Source organism: Capra hircus, chromosome 29 (assembly GCF_001704415.2).
Source record: "Capra hircus breed San Clemente chromosome 29, ASM170441v1, whole genome shotgun sequence".
Classification (NCBI taxonomy): domain Eukaryota; kingdom Metazoa; phylum Chordata; class Mammalia; order Artiodactyla; family Bovidae; genus Capra; species Capra hircus.
In genome coordinates, this window is record NC_030836.1 from 28,393,167 (window position 1) to 28,410,473 (window position 17,307).

At 44.0% G+C, this 17,307-nt stretch overlaps 1 protein-coding gene across 3 annotated transcripts; it reads right to left on the reverse strand.

The window, feature by feature from the left end:
• On the reverse strand, positions 8,126 to 14,579 carry ACRV1 (acrosomal vesicle protein 1). Of its 3 annotated transcripts, XM_005699598.2 has the most exons (5): positions 14,443 to 14,494; positions 12,093 to 12,161; positions 11,637 to 11,915; positions 9,490 to 9,609; positions 8,382 to 8,506 (listed from the first exon to the last, which is right to left on the reverse strand). In XM_005699598.2, exons 1-5 carry the CDS (start codon positions 14,492 to 14,494, stop codon positions 8,382 to 8,384), a joined length of 645 nt encoding a protein of 214 aa, XP_005699655.2. The 3 variants fall into 3 exon arrangements, with proteins under 3 accessions (XP_005699653.2, XP_005699655.2, XP_005699654.2); XM_005699596.2 differs by having other exon boundaries at positions 8,126 to 8,506; positions 11,637 to 12,161; positions 14,443 to 14,579; XM_005699597.2 differs by having other exon boundaries at positions 11,691 to 12,161.

The window sequence follows — 17,307 nt, forward strand, 5'->3', positions numbered from 1 at the left end:
AGCCAAGAGGAGAAGGGGACGACAGAGGATGAGATGGCTGGATGGCATCACTGATTCAATGGACATGAGTTGGAGCAAACTGGGAGATTGTGAAGGACAGGGAGGCTTGGTGTGCTGCAGTCCACAGGGTCAGAAAGAGTCAGACATGAGTGACTGAGCAACAACAACAACCCACAGGAGGAATAAATTTAAACCTATAGGCAACTTCTGAGAATTAAGCCAGTACATTCTCAAATAAGAAATTTTGTTCTTGAGAATTGTCAGGCAGGGAATTCTCTGGTGGTCCGGTGGTTCAGACTCCAAACTTCCACTGCAGGGAGCAAGGGTTTGATCTCTGGTTGGGGAGCTAAGTTCCCACATGCCACACAGCATGGCCAAATGAATCAAAGAAGAGAGAGAATTGTCAGCCAGCCACTGGTAACTCTCATAAACAAAGTTGTCCCTGGCTTTGCCCTCTCCCCTGAACTCCGGACTTTCACAGCCATGGTCTACCTGACATTTCCCCTTGACTAATACTCATCTCCTGACCAAATACAACTTTTGATCCCTGTCCTCCAACGTATTCCTTCCTAGTTCCCTGCACCTCAGTAAATGCCACATTAACCCCCTAGTTTCTTAAGCCAAAACTCTAGAAATCATCCTTGATATGGTTTTCATACTCTGAATTCAGTTCAGCAGCTCCTATTTAATTCAGCAAATATGTACAAAATAGGGCTTCCCAGGTGGTGCTGCTGTTAAAGAACCTGCCTCCCAATACAGGAGACATAAGACTCAAGTTCAATCCCTGGGTTGGGAACATCCCCTGGAGGAGGAGGAGGGCATGGCAACCCACTCCAGTATACTTGTCTGGAAAATCCCATGGATAGAGGAGTCTGGTGGGCTGCAGTCCATAGTGTCACAGAGTCACACACGACTGAGCCGCTGAACAACGGCAACATGTGTACTCCCATTCTGTGACGTATTTCACACTTCATGTAAGATTGTAGTTTTAATTAAGTTTTAATTGTAGTTCAATTAAGACTTGCCTCTGTCTAGCAGTTTTTGTTTCCTACTCAAATACTCATTCCCTACTTCAAAATCATGAAGATTTTCTTTTATGTTATCTTCCAAAAGCTTTATAGTTTTGGCTTTCACCTTTAGATCTACGGTTTACCCGAAGATGCTTTTTGTGTATAATAGGAGGTCAGGTAGCATTTTTTCCCCATATGGCTATCTAATTTAGCACTGGTGAAAAGATTATCCTTTCCCCATGGGTCTTCACTGATGTGCATCCAGTGTTCTGATTTCCAATTCTTACTTTTTACGGTTTTTTTGAATCAGGATCGAAATAAAGTCCATACTAGAAGCTGACTGATGTCTAAGTTGCTTTTGGTTCCAAGTTCCCCCTTTGTTCTCCCTCTGTCTGATTTTTTTCTCCTTGTAATTTATTGGTAGAAGAACCCAGCTGGTTTACTGTCTAATTCTTAGTCTGAATTTGCATCACTGTGGTTCACTTTCTACATGTTTCAACTGTCCGTTGTGTTTTCTGTAAATAGAGACATTTGGGCTTCTCTAGTGGCTCAGATGGTAAAGAATCTGCCTGCAGTGAACAAGACCCAGATTTGATCCTGGGTCAAGAAGATCCCCTGGAGAAGGGAATCTTCTCCCTTCCCCAAGAATACCCACTGCAGTGTTCTTGCCTGGAGATTTCCTTGGATAGGAGCCTGGCGGGCTACAGGCCATGGGGTCAGTAAGTCAGATGTGACTGAGCGACTAACACTTCCACTTTTTACTTTCAGGACTCTAGTCCTGTGTCAACTTGATGTGTTGCATATGCGTGCTTAAGTCACTTTAGTCATGTCTGACTCTTTGTGGCCCCGTGGACTGTAACCGGCCTGGTTCCTCTGTCCACAGGGACTCTCCAGGCAAGAATACTGGAGTGGGTTGCCATGCCCTCCTCCAGGGGGATCTTCCCGACCCAGGGACCGAACATGGCTCTCCTGGTCTCCTGCAGGCAGGCTCTTTACCACTAGCACCACCTGGGAAGCCCCTATGTGTTGCATATAAGTATTTATGCATATAAGTATTTAAAATCATGCATTTCTCTTTAAGTTTCACTGTACTTAATGCCACAAATTTTCATGTGTTGTATTTTTGTTACCTGGCTCAAATTTTTTTTCTAATTATTTTATTTTATTTTTTTGACTCATGGATCATTTAGAATTGTCTTTTTGTGTTTCCAAACCTTTGGGGGGGGGTCTGTTTATTCATATGACTCTAATTTCCTTTAGATTCTTTCCTCCCTTTTAAATTAATTTTTAAATTTTGGATTCATTTATCTTTAAGCATGATTGACTTGTATTCTATTATTTTCAGGTGTTCAACATAGTGATTTGATATTTTTCTTAGTTTTTTTTTTTTTTTTTTAATGTGGACCATTTTAAAGTCTTTATTGAATTTGTTACAGTATTGCTTCTGTTGTTTATGTTCTGTTTTTTTGGCCATGAGGGATGTGTGATCTTATCTCCCCCACCAGGGATCGAACCTTCACTCTCTGCATTGGAAGGTGAAGTCTTAACCACTGGACTTTCAGAGAAGTCCCTGGTATTTTTTGTACATTACAAAATAATCACCACAATAAGTCAGTTAACATCTATTACCATACAGAGTTGCTCTAATATTGCTCACTGTGTTCCCTATGCTGCACATTAGATTCCCCTGACTTCTTTTGTCCCTGGAAGTTTGCACCTCTTAATCCTCTCCTTTAGGTTCTTGAACATATCTCAAATAGTTGTTTACTGCTTTTGTTCATTAATTTCAATGTCTGGTTCATCTTGGGGCCAGTATCTTTTTAAAAAAATTTTCTTAGCTATCAGTTACATTTTCTTGTTTTGTTTTGTTTTTTCTGTTTGATGATTTGTATTATGTGGTGGACATAGTGAATGATGCATTTGGGAGATTCTGGACTCTGTGTTCCTCTGAAGAGTATTGACATTTGTTCTGGTTGATAGGTAGCTTGGGTTGACCTGAACTCCAAAGTTGGTCTTCTTTGAGGTGGACAACAGCTGAAATCTCTGCTCAGTTCTCTCTGCTTCCAGGTGCTATTGTTGAGCCTCCTCAGGTCAGTGTCAACCAAGAATGTGGTCACAGTTTATACTCAAATTTTGGAGTTTATCCCCTCTGTGGTTCCCTTTCCAGGATTTCCCCCTAATTTTACATCTGCTCTGCCAGCTCTAGCCTATGTTCTCTGACCTCAAGGCAGTAAACTGGATTTTTGCCATCCTGTGACATATGGATTGAGAATACCCTGAGGCATAAAGCCTCAACTGTCTGTCTCACCCAGTGCTGTCCTAGTCTTTTAGGGGTGACTTCTCTCTGGTTCCCTTTCGAGGAATTTTTAAGTAGTTGTTTCTAATTTTTGGTCCATAGTTTTTAATTCTTATCTGAAGGAAGGTTAGTTCACCCAAACTAATCCACCATTCAGTTCAGTCGCTCAGTCGTGTCCAACTCTTTGCGACCCCATGAATTGCAGCACGCTGGGCCTCCCTGTCCATCACCAACTCCCGGAGTTCACTCAAACTCATGTCCATTGAGTTGGTGATGCCATCCAACCATCTAATCCTCTGTTGTCCCCTTCTCCTCCCGTCTCCAATCTTTCCTAGCATCAGGGTCTTTTCAAATGAATCAGTTCTTCACATCAGATGGCCAAAGTATTGGAGTTTCAGCTTCAACATCAGTCCTTCCAATAAATATTTAGGACTGATCTCCTTTAAGATGGACTGGTTGGATCTCCTTGCAGTCCAAGGGACTCTCAAGAGTCTTATCCAACACCACAGTTCAAAAGCATCAATTCTTCTGTGCTCAGCTTTCTTTATAGTCCAACTCTCACATCCATATGTGCTGCTGCTGCTAAGTCTCTTCAGTCATGTCCAAGTCTGTGACACCCCATAAACGACAGCCCACCAGGCTCCTCTGTGCATGGGATTCTCCAGGCAAGAATACTGGAGTGGGTTGCCATTTCCTTCTCCCCATCCATACATGACCACTGGAAAAACGATAGCCTTGACAAGACAGACCTTTGTCTTCGAAGTAATGTCTATGGTTTTTAGTATGCTATCTAGGTTGGTCATAGCTTTTCTTCCAAGGAGCAAGCATCTTTTAATTTCATGGCTGCAGTCACCATCTGCAGTGATTTTGGAGCCCCCCAAAATAGTCTGTCACTATTTCCATTGTTTCTCCATCTATTTCCCATGAAGTGATGGGACCAGATGCCATGATTTTCGTTTTCTGAATGTTGAGCTTTAAGCCAACTTTTTCACTCTCCACTTTCACTTTCATCAAGAGGCTTTTAGCTTCTCTTCACTTTCTGCCATAAGGGTGGTGTCATCTGCATATCTGAGGTTATTGATATTTCTCCCGGCAATCTTGATTCCAGCTTGTGCTTCATCCAGCCCAGCATTTCTCATGAATATAAGTTAAATAAGCAGGGTGACAATATATGGCCTTGACATACTCCTTTCCCAATTTGGAACCAGTCTGTTGTTCCATGTCCAGTTCTAACTGATGCTTCCTGACCTGCATATAGATTTCTCAAAAGGCAGGTCAGATGATCTGATATTCCCATCTCTTGAAGAATTTTCCACAGTTTGTCATGATCCACACAGTCAAAGGCTTTGGCATAGTCAATAAAGCACAAATAGATGTTTTTCTGGAACTCTCTTGCTTTTTCCATGATCCACTGGATGTTGGCAATTTGATCTCTGGCTCCTCTGCCTTTTCTAAAACCAGCTTGAACATCTGGAAGTTCATGGTTCACGTATTGCTGAAGCCTGGCTTGGAGAATTTTGAGCATTACTCTACTACCGTGTGAGATGAGTGCAATTGTGCGGTAATTTGAGCATTCTTTGGCATTGCCTTTCTTTGGGACTGGAACGAAGACTGACCTTTTCCAGTCCTGTGGCCGCTGCTGAGTTTTCCAAATTTGCTGGCATATTGAGTGCAGCACTTTCACAGGATCATCTTTCAGGATTTGAAATAGTTCAACTGGAATTCCATCATCCCCACTAGCTTTGTTCATAGTGATGCTAAGGCCCACTTGACTTCACATTCCAGGATGTCTGGCCTTAGGTGAGTGATGACACCATCGTGATTATCTGGGTCATGAAGATCTTTTTTGTATAGTTTCGTATATTCTTTCCACCTCTTCTTAGTATCTTCTTCTGTTAGGTCCATATCATTTCTGTCCTTTATTGAGCCCATCTTTGCATGAAATTGTTTCCTCGGTATCTCTAATTTTCTTGAAGAGATCTCTAGACTTTCCCATTCTATTGTTTTCCTCTATTTCTTTGCACCGATCACTGAGGAAGGCTTTCTTATTTCTCCTTGCTATTCTTTGGAACTCTGCATTCAAATGGGGATATCTTTCCTTTTCTCCTTTGCTGTTTGCTACTCTTCTTTTCACAGCTATTTGTAAGGCCTCCTCAGACAGCCATTTTGCTTTTCGCATTTTTTTTTCTTGGGGATGGTCTTGATGCCTGCCTCCTGTATAATGTTGCAAACCTCCATCCATAGTTCATCAGGCACTCTATGAGATCTAGTCCCTTCAATCTATTTCTCACTGCCACTGTATAATCATAAGGGATTTGATTTAGGTCATACCTGGATGGTCCAGTGGTTTTCCCTGCTTTCTTCAATTTCAGTCTGAATTTGGCAGTCAGGAGTTCATGACCTGAGCCACAGTCCGCTCCCGGTCTTGTTTTTGCTCACTGTATGGTGCTTCTCCATCTTTTGCAGCACAGGATATAATCAGTCTGATTTCAGTGTTGACCATCTGATGATGTCCATGTGTGGAATCTTCTCTTGTGTTGTTGGAAGAGGATGTTTGCTATGACCAGTGCGTTCTCTTGGCAAAACTCTGTTAGCCTTTGCCCTGCTTCATTCCGCATTCCAAGGCCAAATTTGCCTGTTACTCCAGGTGTTTTCTTGGCTTCCTACTTTTGCATTCCAGTCCCTTATAGTGAAAGTGAAAGTTGCTCAGTTGTGTCTGACTCTTTGCGACCCCGTGGACTGTATAGTCCATGGAATTCTCCAGGCCAGAATACTGGAGTGGGTAGCCTTTCCCTTCTCCAGGGGATCTTCACAACCCAGGGATCGAACCCAGGTCTCCCGCATTGCAGGCGGATTCTTAACCAGCTGAGCCACAAGAGAAGCTCAAGAATACTGGAGTGGGACATCTTTTTTGGGTGTTAGTTCTAGAAGGTCTTGCAGGTCTTCATAGAACTGTTCAACTTCAGCTTCTTCAGCATTACTGATCGGGGCAAGACTTGGATATTGAATACTCTGATATTGAATACTCCAGTATTATTGAAAGCCAAAACTCCCCTACCCTTCAATTGTTACAACGTATTTGAATTTATTTCCTCAAAATACATAGCTAATAGATTAGGCTTCCCTGGTGCCTCAGACGGTAAAGAATCTCCCTGCAATGCAGGGGTCTTGGGTTGGGAAGATCCCCTGGAGGAGGGCATGGCAACCCACTCCAGTGTTCTTGCACAGAGAATCCCATGGACAGCAGAGCCTGGCGGACTACAGTCCATGGATGCACAAAGAGTCGGACACAACTGTATGACTAAACAGAGCACAGTAGATTTAGCTATGTTTAATACATTTAGCTAATATTTATCTCCCTCCATCAAAAAAATAGCATCTATAATGTTAGTAGGATTTTATCTCTCTTTGTTTCTGACACCAGGGGTTCCCAAGACGCACCACCATTGTTATATTTTTAATATATTTAAAAATCTGCCAATTCAGATGTGTTGTACATGGTGTTTTTGACCTTGGCTGACGAGACTGTTCTGTGAGGTTTGCTTGTCAGCTAATTTGACTTAGTGATCAAGTTGTGCAGTACTGTGTCCATTCTGGATTTTTAAAGTTTTTTGTTATGTATCATATCAAATGTACCACTGTATGAGTGGAAATTAAGACCTAATGTAGTTTTTATATGTTGTAATATTTCTTCAAGTAAATCTCTCCTACAAACACACACATAAAATCCTTGATAAGAACCAGAGCAAAAACATTGATTTTTCAGGGGCTTTTAAACAGAGGTGCGGGGAGCAGTAGCTGATAAGAAATGGGCTTGTATGGGACAGAGGTCTGATTTTGGTGTTGAAAGAACTGTTTTACCTAATATTTATACTGTGCTATTTGCTCAGATTGAGATCATGCAATCTGGCCCTGGCTCACTGCTGCTCTGTAACCTTGATATGTTTGGAATGACATGGAATCTGAGTATATAAAACATTTCTACGTCAGACTTTCTTACTTGTGAGCTCAGGATGATGCTATCTTTCCTGCCTGCCTTTCTGGGCTCTTTTCAGCGGATCAGATGTAAAAACACTTTGAAGAGTGTAACTCTAATACAAGATGAAAGGGGCTGTATACAATTTGCGCCTTTCCCTCTATGCTGAGACAAACCAGTGACATTGTGTGTGAGAAAAAGATTTAATTAAGATAACTATGACCTGTTCTATTTATATAGCAGATAAATTAAAAGGACTCATTATTATAATTCTGTTAAACATAGAGTCTCCACTTATAACTCTCAAGGTCCCAAGAAGGGATGGGTTTTGAACATCGTGGTAAATAGAAGTGAGTTTGGTTTCCATAGGGATGGAAAGGTTGGGGTCAGAGACAAGGACTTGGAATATTATTTTGAGCTCCTAAAAAGTTAACACCTACTTTGCATTCCTCTTCATGGTCCCTGCCCTGGGGGACCCCTTCACTTTGAGGAATGTGGGGTTGTTTAAAAATGCATCCACTTTAGGGCTTCCCTGGTGATCCAGGGGTAAAGAATCCACCTGCCAATGCAAGGGACACGGATTTGATCCCTGCTCTGGGAAGAACCACGTGCTGCAGGGCCACTAAACCGGGTGCGCTATAACTACTAAGCCTGTGTGCCTAGAGCCTGTGCTCCGCAGCTGCAACTAGAGAAAGCCTACACACAGCAGCGAAGACCCACCACAGCCAAAAATGAAATAAATCTTTTTAAAAATTGCAACCACTTTAGTGTGTGGAGCAGAAGGAAGCTCAGGGTGACCCTGCCCCTGGTTAATGGAAAAAGATGTCTCCCTAGAGTCAATATTCTTTAATTATGCAAAATTTATTGAGAAAGAAAAGAATGTTGAGAGATGGGGTAAAGGAATAGGAAAGATGGAGGGCAGAGAAGGATGGGTAATGGCATGGAGAGGAAAGATAGGATATTAGAGCTTCTGGTCTGACAGGCAGAGAAAGATGTAATTAGCAGTTGCCTGGGGAAGACACTAAATATAAGTTGAGTCCATTAGTGTGGTGGAGGACTTTTGTGCCTGAGTCAGATAAAGAAGCCAAGGCATAGGCTGTTAGACCTTGTTGCAGAAAGACTGATTTCGACAGCATATAATTTGCATCCTGGTTCCGTGGGAGAAGAGGTTCATGGATGGGCACATGTTCTCACAGCCCTGAACCATGAATTGAAGTTTTCCACCTGAAAGAAGCAGAGACAGACTGTAAAGAGCACAGAGCTTCCTTGTTGAATCTTGCCTGTCATCATGGTGCCCAGAATCCCTGCACAGGCATGACCAAGTCCTCCAGCTTGCATATTCTTCCTCCCTTCCCCTTCCACCTGCTGCTTCTGGGCTGTTTCCCCATCAGTTGCCTACTCTCTCTAGTGAGGGACCAGACAAACCACAAGAGATTCAGGCAATGGGGTTCACAGGATAAAGTAACCAAGATCCCTTCCCTTATTTGAGGGATAAGGACTGAATATGGGCTTTCCAGGTTGCACTATGGTAAAGAACCCGCCTGCCAATGCAGGAGACATGGGAGATGCAAGTTCGATCCTTGGGTCAGGAAGATCCCCTGGAGTAGGATATGGCAACTCCAGTATTCTTGCCTGGAGAATCCCATGGACAGAGGAGCCAGGTGGGCTACATTCCATGGGGTCACAAAGTGCTGGACACCTCTGAGCAACCGAGCACAAGGACTGAGTCTAAGGGTGGAGGAGTGTGGGAATACACTCAGACAGGCCTGGCAACTTGTGAACATAGACTAGTGGACAACTGTTGACTACTTAATTCATTTATTCAATACTTACTAAATGCCTGCCATGGACTGAGCATTGTGCTAAGTGCTAGGAATATATAGCCATGAGCAAGATAGACGCATTCCTGAGCTTGCAGTCAATGTCCCACTGGCTCAAGAGGCAACTCACACATTAGTAGGAAGAGACAATCTCCCTGTCTTCTTTTAAGGCATCGGAGGCCTTTGGGGAAGGGCCTCTCCCTCAATAGCTGGAGTTCTACTCTTGATTCTCGTAAGAATTGAGGTCCTCTTGAATCTAAGTTTCTAGAGAATCCCAGCTTGATCCCTCCTCCGGCTCCTGCCACCCCAACCACCCCCTCCCCCATCGGTACTCAAGCTGGGTGATGAGTTCTCTGTCAAAGACCAGCCCATGAAGTCCCCACATACCTTCAAAGATCTTCTTTAACATGCACTGCTGGGAGTTCTGAGTGGAGCAGACTCCCTCTCCACGAAGACATTTTCCTTGGTCATTCATATAAGAGCATGTGTGGCAGCTTAACGATGGGCCTGAAAAATTTAAGATCAGCCTGATGAAATAACCCTGTGATCCAGGTGTGTAGCCTTGAGTCACACATCGGAAGGGATGATGGACAACAAGTAGAACCATTTTGTAGGTCTGAAAAAGCATCTTTTCTCTTCCATACCAGAGAAAATGACTTCATCCTTACTGCTTCATCTGTGATAGTCATTGCTGATGAACCCCACCTTTCTCCCTCTGGTACTGACTTTAATTCATAGCCCAGTGGACACTGATCATTAGATGCCCTTCTGCTGGGTCTAACTCAGTAGGAGCAATGAACTTCTCACGTGACGTTCATACTCCTCACGGCACTCTCACTTATCCACAAGGCCCAGACACTTGCAGTAAAATCTGACTGATTAATAAGCTGTGTTAAGGACTTCCCTGGTGATCCAGTGGGTAAGACTCCTTTCTGGTGTTGGGGGAGGGGAGGGTTCAATCCCTGGTTGGGGAGCTAAGAACCCACATGCCTCAAGGCCAGAAGATCAAGACATAAAAGAGAAGCAGTACTATAAAATTCAGTAAAGACTTTTTAAATGGTATGCGTCAAAAGTAAATAACAAGGAAAAGAGAAATTGCTTTTTTTTTTTTAAAGAAAAGGCTATATTGGAATGTTCTAATGTTGCAAACCTCGTAAAGTGTTTGTATCAATTTGCTACTCTCAAATTCACCTCAGTCAGGGCAGTTTGTCACAAAGGGCAGAGCCTCTCTGAAATGACTCGATGTTTCCTATTTCCACTGCCAGTTTCCTAATTAAGGAAGCATAAAGGGGAAAGAGTATGGGCTTCGTAGTCATACTTCAGTGTGAATCCTAGGTTTACTTCTTTGTAGCCAGAGGAGGTAAACCTCACTTCTCTCTTCCGAAAATTTGGAATACTGCTACTTACACAAATGGGGTGAATATAAAGTGTTTATGTCTAGTAATAACTTGAGACATTAAACTTTAAATCTTATTTTCCTTCCTTGAACAAACCCTTGTAAGGGCCAAAGAACTGCAGTTGTCCTGGGAACTTATTTCTGTATCTTGCAGACGAAAGTGTTGGCATGCTTTACTTTCCATTGATAAAAGAAACGTTCACATATTGAGGTCTAGAGAAGTCATTCTGGCTTATACATGAGTTAACTTGAATTTTTTGCTAACTACAATAGCTTCTTTGTGGCCTATCAAACATACATTGTATATCTCCTTTAATTAGTAAAGAAAAGGTCACATTGACCAGAAGTTTAAAAAAAAAGTTCACATTAAAAATAAAGATTAAATACCCTTCTTTCTGGGACACCGATTCAAGTCCTCCTCTGATGATTAAACTCCCTTTCGAGGTGGGGAGCCCAAACTACGTGCTGTATGTGTATGAACTGGTCTGTTGTGTTTTTTTAAAACCGTGAAGAAATATATCCCTGACTTGTTCAATATGCCTTGTCTGGACGAGATATAAAACTGTGCCAAAAACTGCTTCTCCAGGGCCGTTTCTCAGACTAATCTGCGAAGCCAACTAGTCCTCAGTTTGGCTCAAATAAAACTTTTCTATCATTAATGATTGTTTATTATTTCCACTGACATCACGTTCAGACCAAAAAAAGCCCAGAGCTGCCTGTTCTGGTGCTAGCCATGTTATTGGAGGATTTGCAAAGGTTTTAACATAGTTTGTGAACAGGCCGACTTAGCCTGAAGCTCACCAAGGTTGTCTTCCATGAGCCCCTTCTTCCAGTGGAGCTGTGGGCATTCATTTTCATAATTTCTTATGTGGAATGAAGTTGCAGGGACAGCTGGCAGTTTGTGTTTTGTTTTTCTTAAAGAGGGCCCTCTGAACTGTTTAGCCTTCAAAAGCCCCACAACACCTGAATTCTGCCTCTGGGGATTATTGCAAAGAAATGTAAAGAGATCCTTTGAGAGAGCTGTTTGCTCTGTGTCTGGACTGTTCTTTCTTCTGGATGCCTTAAAACTGGCTTTCTTGATGTGCCACCTACTTCCCACCGAAAGTCGAGGAAGGGCACCCATGCAAATACGACTCACCTGAAAATGTGCTTGAAGGTGGGAGTTCTGAGGGCTGTTCCCCTGCTGATTCACCCGAGACCTGTTCGGCTGAGATCGGTTCCACTGCAGACTGCTCCCCTGCAGGTTTATCACTTGCAACCTGTTCGTTTGTGGGCTGTTCACCTATGGCCTGTTCACCGACAGACTGTTCGCCTAGAGGCTGCTCACCTATAGGTTGTTCCGCAGAAGGTTGTTCACCGGAAGTGTGCTCATTCAGAGTGCGCTCACCTGCAGCAGCCTCCCCTGGAGCATGCTCAACTGCAGTAGCGTGATCAACTGAAGCCGGCCCACTTGCGTGTTCAACTGCCAGCGGCTCACCAGAAGCATGTTGGGCTGCGGCAGTCTCACTTGAGCCATGCTCACTTAAAGTGTTGTCGAGTGAAGAAGTCTCATATAAAGCCTCATCCGAAGGGTTTGCAAGTGAAAAGTAGTCACTTGAGAGTTGCTGAACTGATGCTTGATGATCCATAGGGCCAAGAAGCTCCTCAGATTGAGCTGATGCTCCTGGGATGGAGAAGTAATAGAAGAGAGATGGTGAGGGTGAGAGAGGATGTCCCGGTAAGGAGTCCTTTCCTATGGAGCAAGGCTCATGTGGGATCGCTAGGTTTCTGGGGGTCTGGTCAAGCACCTGAACATGCTGCAGAGGCTGGAGGCAGTCAACCAATTGCTCGAGGGACCAGGAAGGCCAGGGGTGTTAAGGAACTGCAGAGACTACCTTAGTGATTGAAGGGAAGAATTTGAAGATCCGCAATATTTGTGCAGATCTGTGTACCCTGAGTGGGCACAGGGGCACCAAAAGCGCCTGTGCCTCCCTGACAAAGCCAGCATCAGGAAATCAGTGTCCCATCGTTCATGTAACCAGAATTCCACCGCTCGCCTCCCTCCAGTTCCCCTGTGGGTGAAAGGTAGGAATGGAGATACAACGGAGAGAGACTCTGCAGTGTTTCAGCAAGTGAGTAATTCCAGCTGAAACCGAGGGCGGAAGATTTTAAACTCCAAACAAAATGAATTTGAAACTAGAGATGACAAATATATAATGAGGCCACGAAAATTAGCAGAAGGGATTAAGACCTTTATTTGGCAAGTTCATGTTTTTTCCCATACCCAATCCCCTATCCATGTGGTTGGGAACCGAAAACCAAGTTGCTATGAATTATTAAGATAAAAATATTGTGTACTTCTATATCTCTGCATTGAGATTCCTTTTGATGTACCATTTACTCCTACTTCATGGAGTTGTCATGAGTCTTCAATAAGGTAAATTGTGAAGTGCCTAGTCCATTGCTGAAGTGCTCAATTAACTTTAATTTTTCCTCCTCCCGACCTTGCGTTTGGAATTACAAAACTCTTAGCTGGTCATTCTTTTCTGACCTGTCTCTCCTACATTTAATCCAGTTTATCAATGACCGTCAGACAAATACTCCTTAAGTACAGCTTTTATTTTATTAAGTATAGCATCATGCAGACAATTTAATTATTACTGTTTTTAAAATTATTATTACTCTTTGAGCAACTGATTTAGGCTGAATAACCTAGAAGAGGGTGGGGAATAGACTTTAATGATGAGCATGTTATTAATCCTATCAGAAAGCTGAGAGGAATATAATATAGTCAGTCTCATCCTGATTACAATCCTGTAAGAATTTGTGTGTGTATGTGTGTATCCTGAGTGATTTCAAGTCCTTATAACCAATGACTTTCAAAAGACTAACATTAGAATCTGTTGATAAAGGAAAGATAAGATAGACTAAGGCTTTTGCATAAGTGCTCAGCTGTGTACACTCTTTGCAGACTTGTGAGTCTGCCAGGCTCCTCTGTCCATGGGATTTTTCCAGGCAAGAATACTGGAGTGGGTTGCCGTTTCCTCTTCCAGATGATCTTCCTGACCCAGGGATAGAACCTGCATCTCCTGCATTGGCAGGTGGATTCTTTACCACTGTGCCACGTGGGAAATCCGGCTAAGGCTTTTAGGAGTTTTTAATTTTAAGAAGTTGTTACAGAAATACTACCTGCTTGACTGATTCTTCAAAAGTGAACAGAAGTTTTAACAGAGATTTTTGATACCAAAAAAAGAGGCTTGAAAAAGCACACTCCTTTCTTAGTCATTCTTATCATTTATGACTTACTACCTCACCAAGTGACTGATACATACTACCATCTGGTAACTTTGTTTCTGAGTCAATTTTTGAAAACCGAAGAGGGCAAAAGACAAAATCTCAGAGAACCAACATTACAGAAAACACTCTCATTTAATGGAGAACTCGAAACTCATGGCCTTTCACTTCTGCAGGAGGAAAAAGGGGAATAAAGCTCATCCTGAATGGGGATCCTGAAAGAGGAAAAACGGATGGACTGAACACACAGACCCGAGCCGGGAAGGGGAGGCTTCTAGGATCTCTGGCCCCGGGATGACTTTCAGGCATACCTCACTCCCTTCTCCTGTGTCTTTCCTTCTGCCTTAACTACGCAAGCATCCCACACACTCAATTCACTGGGGCAAACCTTTCCAGACTTCCAGAACCCTAGACCGGTCTTCTCATTTCACAGAGCAGCAGGTACAATGTTGAGTGGCTGAAAGTATTAGGAATGAGACTGTGCTAAGCTAGTCTCTGATGGTGAAGCCATTAACTAGGGGGAATCAACCGATTCAGCAACTCTCAGAGTTGAACTTGTTCAGCCACTCCTGCTTCAGATTGGTCTAGGTAACTAAGAACTGGTCTTCCTTCTTCAAGGGCCTTAAACTGGCCTCTTCCATGTCCACCTGGAGCCAAGAGAGAGGACTCACCTCTGGCAGATCCAAGGAAACACAGACTCACTAGTAGAAGGAAATTCTTCATCCGGATTTTGGGCAAGAGGGGACCCTGGTGTGGGGCACCCAAGAGAAGTGAAGAAAAACTGTGAGCAGAGGCTTCCAGTGCCGAGCCACAGTCTGGGAATTCTAGAACCTCAGAAACAATCCATGATTCCTCACAATGGGTTGTGCTGATCAGGTGCCTGATCCGGCATGTTGACGCTCTGGCAACCCCCAGCAAACCATACTGTCAGGGCTGATATGCCCTGTGCCTGGCACTTTACTGTGGCTCTCTGCCTTTTCTTTAAAAAATCAAGTTGCCAAAATAACATATATACTCTCTGTAATAAATTTTAAAAGCCATCTACTCTCCTTTTAAAGTGTTCATGACAGTGAGGTGTGATTAGCCGGTTATTTTTTTTATTTGCTTCTCTGTATGAGCCCTTTTATTTTGGTCGGGGGCCTCAGAAGGCTGATCTCCTCTGATCACCTTGAAGACTAGCTGGGTTTGGCTTCAGACTGTGTTCGGCCATTGGAAGACTGGAGAAGGGAACACACACACAGATTGAGACTGAAGTATTCATTCCTCCTATTACCTTCCTACCACAGTTCTGACGCTGGCTGGGTCTTGACAGGACCGTTTCTGTTGAGTGTCTCTCCTCGTGGCTCCAGTTCTCCACCAGGCTATGGTAGCATGGCTTCCTTCCCCTCCCCCTCTGGGGCCTAAGAAGGATGATGATTTCTTACTGTTGCTAAACCTGGATGCCCCAGCTTCATTTTCGTTATTGTTTCCTTAACCCTGCTCACTTCTGTCAATCATCTTTGCATAAAGGTCCATATCAATCATGGTTTTGGCAGGAAACAGATGGCAAACTCAGATGGGTGACAGCAGAATGTACCTGATACGGACGTGGAAAAGGGACCTACAGCCTCGAGCTGTGACTGCTGAGAAGATGCGTGCAGCGGAGCACCTACCTGGTATCACGCTGGAACTTTTGGAAGACGGGCCCTCCCAGGTGGTGCTAGTGGTAAAGAAGCCGCCTGCCAATGCAGGAGTTGTAAGAGATGGGGGTTCGATCCCTGGGTGGGGAAGATCCCCTGGAGGAGCGCATGGCAACCCACTCCAGTGTTCGTGCCTGGAGAATCCCATGGACAGAGGAGCCTGGAGGGCTACAGACATGACTGGTGGCAGAGGTCCCCTAGCCCCCATCTCCTTGCTCTTCCTTGCTCACCTCTCTTGGACCCTTCATTACATATACCGCAGAATTCTGAATCTAGAATAGATGTATTTGTCACTCTTATAATTACTGAATGCTCTTCTCCTCCATTAGACTTTAAGCCCCATGAAAGTGGTGTTTCAGTCTGTCTTGATCACTGTTGTGTCCTCGCTACCTGACACACAACAGGTGTTTAATATTGGGTTGGCCCAAAAGTTCACTTGGATTGTCCATAAGCTGTTATGGAAAAACCAGAATGAACTTTTTGGCCACCCCAGTACATTTTTTTTCCTGCATGAAGGAATGAGTGAGTTACCTTCTTTCTACTTCGTGGAGGTAGAGGTATAGGTAGCCCCTAGAGTGGGCTGGGTGAAGATTCTGGGTCAGTTGGAGAAAGCAGGACCTCAGGGGTCAGAGGTTGCAGAGGCCTACCCTACTTGGCTTGAGCTGGAGGGCAAAACTAGGATTCTCAGGTCTTTTGCTTCATCTGGGTAGTGCTACCGCCGGGGGAAGCCATCAAGACAGTGCAAAATCTGTCCCGACATTTCCTTCCTCTGTCTTGTCCTTCTGTTCGTCCCCTTTCCTTCCTCCACCTTCATCCCAAACTCTATCCCAAGCCACATCCATTGCTATTGTTCAGTTGCTAAGTCATGTCTGACTCTTTGCGACCCCAAGGATTTCAGCATGCCAGGCTTCCCTGTCCTTCACAATCTCCCAGAGTTTGCTCAAACTCATGTCCATTGAATCAGTGATACCATCCAACCATCTCATTCTCTGTCGCCCCTCTTCTCCTCCTGCCCTCAATCTTTCCCAGCATCAGGGTCTTTTCTAGTGAGTCAGCTGTTTGCATCAGGTAGCCAAAATGTTGGAGCTTCAGCTTCAGCATCAGTCCCTCCAATGAATATTCAGGGTTAATTTCCTTTAGGATTGGCTGGTTTGATTTCCTTCTTGTCCAAGGGACTCTCTCAAGAGTCTTCTCGTGGCTACATTCATACACGACTTCGAATTATTCTCTGAATATGCAATGCCCTCTGTATTTTTATGGTTCCTCTCCCCACTTCCTGACATTGTACTTCTCCATCTCCTCTCATCACTGAAATGGATTAAGAATTAATTCTTAATCCATGTCAGTCATCACCTATCATTTGGAGACTCCCCAGATCCACCAATCTGTTTCACAGACTCCTCTGTTTTTAGTTCAGACCCATATATCTGAACACCAGCTGGAACACCAGCTGGACACTTCCAGCTCAATATCCCAGAACTCTTGAAACTCAACATTTGTGGTGCTGAATTTATCCTGTGCACCGCCACTACTGAGCCTGTGCTCTAGAGCTGGAGAGCGGCACTACTGAAGCCCGCCTACTTAGGGCCCCGCGCTCTGCAACAAGAGGAGCCGCCACAATGAGAAGCCCAGTGCGCTGCAAGGAAGAGGAAGCACCCACTGGCAACAACCAGAGGAAAGCCTGCGCACAGCAGCACAGACCTAGCACAGCCAAAACTCGAATTGTTAGAAAAACTTGAAAGCTAGTTAAAATGAGAGCAAAAGAAGCCGGGCAAGAACATGGCTTCTTCAGTGGAGCAGGTGGAGGTGAGCAGAGCCTGTGTGCAGGACTGAAGCGCTCCCATCAGACACTGGGTT